This window comes from Puntigrus tetrazona, chromosome 23, assembly GCF_018831695.1.
Source record: "Puntigrus tetrazona isolate hp1 chromosome 23, ASM1883169v1, whole genome shotgun sequence".
In the NCBI taxonomy this organism is placed as follows: domain Eukaryota; kingdom Metazoa; phylum Chordata; class Actinopteri; order Cypriniformes; family Cyprinidae; genus Puntigrus; species Puntigrus tetrazona.
The window spans coordinates 14740908-14749715 of NC_056721.1; the positions used below are offsets into that span (position 1 = coordinate 14740908).

Here is an 8808-nt window from a genome sequence, read left to right on the forward strand (position 1 = left end):
TTGTTTAATGAATAGAAAGTTCAAAAGAACAACATTTACATGAAATAAAAGTCTTTACTGTTGCTAATTTAAAATAAATAATTTATTAAAAAACATTTTACTAACCAAAAACATTTTTGAACGGTAGCATATAATATATATAATACAATATACTGTACAAAAACAATATACACTATGCATCTAAAATATAAAATATGAGACGTAAAAATGCGCAGTATGGCACATTCATAAATCTTCATTGTCATGAAAGAAGACACCTTCCCTTTAAAATTCTGGACCCCTCTCCTAAAAGACACATGTTCGGACAGGTGTAAACAGTAGTCTGTTCTAGCTGACCTTTTGTGATCAAATTCAGCTGAGATCAACGTTATTTCCTTATATTTGTTCCAAAAACATTAGTTTGCTTCCAGATTTGTTTGACTTTAGATCTAGATTTGGAGTCTGTAGTCTAGACTTAAAATTTTAGCCTTCCTTTAAGCTATTCTGTTCTTTTTCCAGGTGCTCTTTTGGGAGGTGACCTCAACAATTCAAACGGAGCGTGCCCAAGCCCTGTGGGTAAGTCTTTCCTCCTACCAGCCAGACGGGCCCGATAATACCTCTTCATTTTCACCTGAATAATGCATCAGTCTGAGTCAAACTGCTTAAAATCGAAGGGCATGCTCAAGACCTGCAGAGTGGAGAGAGAGTTTTCAAACTCATCCGATAAGATCGGATCTGATCTGACTGTGATTACCAGAGTGACAGCAGCTCTATGAAGGTTGTCCCGACTCAAAAATCTGAAAGTGAGCGATCAGGCTATCGCACATCCAGCGTATGCTCACACACCTGTTTCCCCGTGACAGCTGAAGCTCACACTGTGTTCTTCGAGCATGCCTGTAAACACCCTCATGGGACCATGAGGCACGAGTGACATAAATAGTATGGGTCAACACCACTCGTCATTTTTCCTACAGCGTCCTTTCATTTTCTTACTTTATTATTAGTTTTTTTTTTCTGTTTTCCTTTCTGTTTCTGTGCCCTTGCATAATTGTCTTCCCATCCGCCTCCCCTCTCAGCTGTTCTTCATATCTCACTCACTGACATTCTGAATACCCAGCTTAAACCAGCACGCTCCGTCCCTCCCCTCCCCCTCTGCCACACTCTCTTCTCTCCTCCCAGCCAATCTTGACAGTCCCTGACAGCTGTAGGTTCTCCTGCCTCTGAACTTCAAAGAGCACATGAGTCTCTTGGACATTTTAAGTGAGCATTTATAATGTGAACATTTAATCAGTGAAGAAGCTGAAGGCCCTTGTGGAGTCACTGGAAAACACCTCCCATTTCTTGGGATTGTGTGTTTATTATTTAGCACGTTCCACGAATATGCCTTATTTAGATGTCCATTGCCATTTGTCTTTTTTTTTTGGAAAGTTAGAAACTAATTTCTGTTTTGTCATGTGAAATATTAAATGTAAACCTAAATTTATCCAAGAATTAAATTATACTTTTTTTTGTCAGTAATTTTTGGCAAAAAATAGTCTGCTTCTTTATGTGTAACAACGATGGGCAATGATTAATCGCAATCCAAAAGAAAAGTTTTTGTGTACATAATTTTTTGTGTACATTTATTATTTATACATAAAGACGCACATATACAGTATATATTTAGAAAATATTGTATATATTTATATTTACATCATTTATATTTTATAAAACAGAATATTTTATAAAAACATAACAGTTTTACATTTTATACATACATAATTAATATGTATATACATAATAAATATACACAGTACAAACAAATGTATTATGTACACAAATTTTATTTTGGAAGATTAGCATTATTATTGCCTAGCATACATACATTTATATATGTATATGTGTGTGTGTATGCTGGCCAGCAATTAATTGCTTCCAAAATGTTATTTATGTTTTTATATATTTGGTATATATATGTAAAATGCTAAAGTATATACAATAATTTGACTAAGTAAATTCAGGAATGCTATTTGTATATGTAGAGTGAATAATTTTTTCCTTTTCTTTTTCTGCAACTTTTAAGAAGCTCTTAACAAACTGACTTTCTCTGTCCATTACCACTCCTTGTGTCTTATTCTCTCTCTCTCTCTCTCTCTCTCTCTCTCTCTCTCTCTCTCTCTCTCCGTTGCCCCTCCCTTCCCTCCATTCTCAGCTGTTGCTCTGGGAATGTCAGCATTGACGTCATGCAACATTCCTACCATTCCCACGAGAGAGAGGGACAGAGAGCAAGAGAGACTAAAAGAAAAAAGCAGTCAGACCTTTTGAAGCAGAGATTAGTAGAGGCCAGGGCTTACAACCAACACTCAAAATTATTTACTCACACAAACAGCACACTCACACACACACAATATTTACCAGCATACTTTCTGACCCAAGTTCATAGTGTGTTTATACACATGTTTCTGTCCCAGCCCCCCACTAAAAACCAGACTGAACTTAAAGCTGTGTTTCCTGGGGCAGAGAACAGCTGAGCACGTCTCTTCTCTGCTGCCAAGGAATTGCAGCTCCCTTTGCAATCTCTTTCCATTCAGAGCTGCTGACGCGGTTGTTGCTCACACACACACACACACACACNNNCTGTAACCAGAGCTCAGATAGGATAAAATATCAAACTGCAAAAGTCTCTCCAGTCTCTCAAGCTCTTAAATGATTCATAAACTGAACACCTCCACTTTTTAAATTTAGTGTATTAATTTAGTTAAGTTTTTAAAGCGTCAGCTTATAGCACATTTTAGAAGCAGTGGGGGAGACTGGGCTCGGTTGGCACAGCTTTCAAAACTGTATTCAGTATCTTTGGTGTTATAAATATTAAGACCAAGCAAGGTAATAATGGAAGTGTACAATTTTGAGCAAAAAAAAGCTGATTGTCTAAAGTGCCCCTATTAGGCCATTTCCAGTATTGCCTTTCATCCAGTGTGTAATGTAGCTGTATGTAAATTTAAACGATCTGCGAACTTATAAATCCAAAAAAACTAAGTTTTTAAATAAAGTTATTGTCTTTCAAATTAAAGAATCGACCCTATACAGCCTAAGCAAGTCTAATCCTTTTTCTGTGACGGCTACACGTAACGGTGTAACACATAATTTCTGACTATGTTGTATGTTGGCCGGCCACAAACAACTTGACTGATGTACACGGTAGACCAATTACATCAGACTAGACCATCTGACCAATCAGAGCACAGGAGGCTCATGGAAAGGAGGGGTTTAGAGAGAATGAACGGCTTTAAAAAAATTTGAGAATCAGTGGAAAATGAGGGGATATTAAACACATATTTTGAGAAAACAAAACAAGCATGCATGTGAACCTACTGTAGGTGACTCCCAAAACAATATTAGGAGCCTAAAAAATGGCATAATAGGGCACTTAAAACAAAAATGTTTGTTGTTGTTGATAAATTGTCTTGTGACTTACCTTTTTTATGTTTTATGCACGCATATATGTGGTAACTTTATAAATGTAATGTGTATATAATAATAATAATAATAATAATAAAACATAACATCTTTTCATAAATTGAGACAAAAATCCAAAAGACGATTCTTATAGTCCTATATCAAAATTGGTTCCCACTTTGATTAGCTAACATAGATTGTAATATATATATATTTTTTAATGTAAATAGTTTATGTTGTACAATGTTGCTGTATGTTGTGATAGCACCCTATTATGACCCAGAAATATACCCAGTGCCATCCAACTCTTGTAGCCAACCCTCCCCTACAGCCGCATGTTAAAATAGCATTGCTAAAAATATTTGTAGTATAAATATTTAGGATATTTCTGTTCAGCTGAGACGTCACTGTGTTACCTAGGACTAGCAAGTGACGTTTATGTTGTGCTGAGAGAATAGTGTTATTCAGTTTCAGAATGTGGGAAAACATTGGGAAAGTCCCTAGTCTCTCTCTCTCTCAGCCATTCTCTGAAACACAGATCATAACATACTCTGCCTTCCTCTGGAAACACTGCCCTTGAGTTTGACTACTTATCAGATCAGTTCAAACATTACATTTGCTGCAACGTCATAAACAAAATAGAGCAAAAACATTTCAATAACCAAGCTGGAAAGAAAGTCGAAGAACAGGATGAACTTGTTCCAGTTAGATACCCCGATCCCTTCCTTGTGTGCATATGCTTTTGGTGTATACGTTTCCTCCCTGAAAGGAATGTGGTTCTCCAGCCTAAAAACAAGTAACTATTAATCCTCCAATTACAACATAATAGAGTTGTAATCCCAGAAAACAGAGGATTTGGTTTGCAGCAATAACTGTTAGAAAACACATCTGCCATGGTGAGGGAGACCCTAATAGGATTATTTTCCCTAGTGGGTAATTATTGTGTTTTTCCCATCAGTACAAATTACAGAAAATACGATTAAGTTCGTATATCTGAATTTTGTGTTAAAAAAATGCAAAGGTGTTTCCTGGGGTCGATGAGAAAGAAACTAAGATTTCAAAAAAATATACCAGCTTTCTATTGACCTTTTCCTGTCTTTTCCTGGTTCTCTTTCAATAGCCAATGGTTACGTCAGTGCCAGGGCCTCCCCAGGACTACTCTCAGTCTCCAACGGCAGCATGGTAAAAGTAGTGACGGCTAAACCTCCCTCTCCATCCAGCCCTCAGATGGTGAACAGTCGTAAACCGGACCTTCGGGTCATCACTTCACAGAGCAGCAAGGGTCTCATGCAACTGGTGAGCACTTCCACATTACTCTACAGGAGCCTCAGTGGGCCAAACATTATGAACTCTCAAAGCTGTTCCATGTTATGACTTATGAAGGCTAATGTTAGAGATGGGAGTAGGTCTAGGCACTCAATGTGATGCTACAAAGGAATTTCTCACGAGGACCATGAGAGGGGGAAGTAAAGCTGTCAGATACACTGAGCTGATTTGTCTGTCTGTCTGCTCTCAGAGTGTGTGTGTGTGTGTGTGTGTGTGTGTGTGTGTGTGTGTGTGTGTGTGAGTGAGACCAATTACACCTGGTGTTAAGATCCATCTGGATTGATCCGATCACAAGTTGCCAGTACTATATTTTTTCACCACAATATATTACTTCATTGTAGATCAGATGTTTTAAACTTTGGTGGTATCAAGCAGCTTTAAAAGGAAAGAAAAATAAATTATTACTATATTTTCATTAAAATATTATTTTAAAATCAACAAGAAGAAATGCATTAAACATCACATTACATCGGTTTCTGCGTAATTCTCCCTAGTTAAAGTAACAGTTCCCTCAAAAATGAAATTCTGTCATCATTTACACACTCAAGTAGTTCAGAATCTGTATGAATTTCTTCTGCCGAACACAAAGGAAGATGTTTTGAAAAAAGTTAGTAACCAGGCTGATTGTAAACATGTTGAATATTTATGATTCGTGATCGGGGTGCCTCTGACATTCTTCTGAGCAGATTCAGTGACTCTTAACACGCATCACACCACAGAAACAAAACCTGATAAGATAATCTTTACAACCACCAAGATTATAAGAACATTACCTAAGATTGTCGGAATGGGAGAAGTCAGCCCAAAATCAGCATAAATATCTTGTGGTGTGTACCCAGCCTAAGTCATTAAAAAATAAAATGAAAAATAAAAATGACAGTTTTAAACAATAGAAAACACTTTTATGTAAAGAGGAATGTAAAACAGAGAGAAATATATACATATACATACACATGCCATACATACACGTGTGTATATGCAGTAATCAAATCTTGAAGTGGATCAAAAAACGTTTATCAAAGCATTTTGGTTTAAGGATTTATGACAACTTTGAAAAATTTTTATCCACTTCAAAAGTTGACTAGTATGTGTATGGAAATTATATATTGGGTGATTATTTTTCTATTATCATTTAATTTTTTCAAAATTTTAAGTATAGAATTTAAAGCGAGTAGTATACACAGTTATAAAGTCTGAGACTATTTCCTTGAAATCCAAACAGAAGTGGTCACTGGAGACACGTTACTGGCAGCTGTGTTCTTATCAGCTGGAAAAGAAACCAGGTGTAAAACAGAGCTTGTGTGTTGGAGTTGTAATCTCTGTTTTCTATTTGTTTCTGGCCTCGCAGACAGATGAAGAGCTGGAGTTGGTGAGTGAGGTGAATACAGCTCAATTCTTTTGACTGTCGTGCTGTGCGGTTTCACAACGTTTGATGAATGTTGAATGGATGTTGTGTATTGAACGGTTTTTCATCTTCACCTTATTATTTTTTTTTTTTAACCAACAGTTTGGTTGGTTAAAAAATGAATTATATTTATTTATTTGTGCTGAAGAATACGGTGTTTTCATATATGATCTAATTGGTGGTCAGTGAATTGGACATAAATGCGTGCTGTTTATTCAGTTGCAGGCTGACTGCCTGATTATTGTGTACGGCTTTAAATGAATGCACACACTCAAGGCGAAATACACATATGCATGGGTTGATCTCACATGAGTCAGACACACTAGATCAAATGTGGAGCGCAGCAGAGCAGAAACCCTCACTCCAGAGATCAATTTGTCTGTCTGTCTCTCTCCCACCTTCTTTCACTTCTTGATGTCTTTTCCTCTAATGATTGTTGTCCAATGACACATTAAGTGTAGTGCATGCACATCTGAGTTTGGGGCTGGAAGGGAGGGTGTTTCAGCCATCTCAGCATCTGGATCTGTGAGTGTGTGCATGAGCAGGGCAGACCAATGTCCAATGACTGCTGAATCATGGGAGTCTGTCGACTGAAAAAGTGCCCTTGTAGAACCAAGAGGACTCTCAAAGCGCCCGAGGGCTTTAAATGCAAATGTATGACACTGGTTTGCCCTGCAGACACACTCTACCCATTTTGTTATTGTGTGTTTGGTAGTGAAGTGTTTAGGGGTTTTTTTGCATGATTGAGAGCTGGGCTCAACAATGGGGTTTTTTTGTGTGGTGAAAAAGTCAAATTTTAATTGCCCTGCCAACATTTTCAACCACTTTATTTTATTTAATTTCTTTTTATTATTTATTATGTTTAATTTTATTTTATTTTTAGCAGCATCTTGATCTAAAACGCTTTCAGACTGGCCTTATCATTGAGTTTCAGGATATTTATTTCAATGTTAATCTAAAGGGCAGTTAAAAAAGACGGCCTGTGGAGCTGTGATTGTTCATACGAACTGTGTTAGTTATAATGAGTATTACTATTATTGTGATTGCTTTCAATAATGTTCTAAAATGTTTCATCTTCAGAAGTGTGTGTAATTTGAAGATTGGGTTCATACTAGGGGTGTAACGTACACATATTTAGATCGAAAACTTTCTTCTGGTTTGGTCTTTCGGTTTGCGTGTACCGAATAAAAACAGCATTGTTTTAACCACTGCATTGAAACATTGAAAACATCCAGTTTTATGTATCGTTACTTCTGATAGAAAACATCTTTCAAATTATGTCCTTTTTGTTGGAGGAAATTGAAACAATAAATGCTGTTTTGGTGCTCTTTGATGTGGCGTGACAGATCGCTGTATAAACACCTCAGTTTAAATGGCAGCACAGAGCGCAGTCATCCCTTCTTCTTTACGACATTACTAGTTTTAATGCAAAAGAAACATGAATGAACATTTCATGGCTCATGTAATCGCTCAATCAGTGTTTGTAATCAGTTTGTATAAAATGTCACGTAGCATTTCATTTTCCTCAGGCAAGTTGACTCATCAGTGTCTATAGCTTGTTAGTTCTCTAGAGAAATTGTATTTAAAGTCTAATATACAAAGTCTTTATTTTAAATAACATATAGAATCTAGAGATGAGCATTTCATTATGTAATGTGTATTTAAATAAATCAATTTATGACAGCCACTTTGTGCATAAATATATTTCAGCAACAAATAGAGATAGTATAATTTAATGTTTGTGTGCCATTACACCCCTAGTCGATACGCATACATATACATTCTGAAGTCATTCAGAGGTGTTCATGTCCACTTTTTCTCACTCATCTTATGTTATCTCTCTCTTTTCCTCTCCCTCTGGCTTTCCAGAACGCTCAGCGGTTAGGCGCCTCTCAAGTGACCCAGCCTCTTACCACACCAGTGGTTTCCGTGGCAACGCCGAGCCTCCTGACTCCATTCTCCATGCCAACCGCCTACAACACAGGTGAGAGTGACATCATAGCGAAAAGCCAAGACATCCATCACTCTGCAGGCCTGCGCACATTATCACAACTTTAGGAATCAGGGTCTTTAAATTGAAAACAGTGTTTTTGTAAACTCTGTAATTGAATATGCGTCTTTGTTTTCATGCAGAGTACCAGCTAACAAGTGCAGATCTCACAGCCCTCCAGGCCTTCACGCCGTCGGGTGCACTGTTGCCAAGCAACATGACCACTTGGCAACAGCAGCAGCAGCCATCTGTATCCCAACAACCACAGCAGCAGCCATCCGTATCCCAGCAACAGCCTCAGCAGCAGCAACAACAGCAGCAGCAACCACAGCAGCTAACTCTGGCCTCCCTCAGTAATCTTGTGTACGTCATATGCCTTTTACAGACTCTAGGTCTCTTGCTCGCACCTACTCACACATGCACCTGGCTCTTCACTAACCACATGTCCATAGTGTGAGCCCGCATGCACCACATCTACTTCCTGTCTACAGTGTAGAGATGAGTGTTGCGCTGATATACGCCTCTCTAGTCTGAGTTTACCTTCATACTGTAAAGGTTACAGGCAAACATTTATGATTAGTTTATGCACAATATGGTATGTTTTAATAAATGTATTGCAAAGAGGACATGAAATAATCATTAAAAAACAGTTTAGAAGGTCTATATATATATA

The 8808-nt window shown here is 37.5% G+C and overlaps 2 protein-coding genes across 9 annotated transcripts in view; one reads left to right on the top strand and one right to left on the bottom strand.

The window, feature by feature from the left end:
- LOC122328902 (sushi, von Willebrand factor type A, EGF and pentraxin domain-containing protein 1-like) overlaps positions 1–8808 on the bottom strand; it is a 502117-nt gene that overhangs the window by 55117 nt on the left and 438192 nt on the right. The window lies entirely within an intron of this gene.
- The window catches only part of LOC122328907 (myocyte-specific enhancer factor 2D-like), a 32308-nt gene that overhangs the window by 14998 nt on the left and 8502 nt on the right, over positions 1–8808 (top strand). Inside the window, exons 5-9 of one of the 3 annotated variants that reach the window (XM_043224987.1) lie at positions 499–555; positions 4535–4710; positions 6089–6118; positions 8015–8129; positions 8279–8656. In XM_043224987.1, coding sequence (XP_043080922.1) covers positions 499–555; positions 4535–4710; positions 6089–6118; positions 8015–8129; positions 8279–8592 — 692 coding nt within the window. In that variant the 3' untranslated portion in view covers positions 8593–8656. Of the gene's footprint in view, positions 1–498; positions 556–4534; positions 4711–6088; positions 6119–8014; positions 8130–8278; positions 8657–8808 lie in introns of those variants that run through there. The other 2 variants (XM_043224988.1, XM_043224989.1) reach the window with 2 other exon arrangements.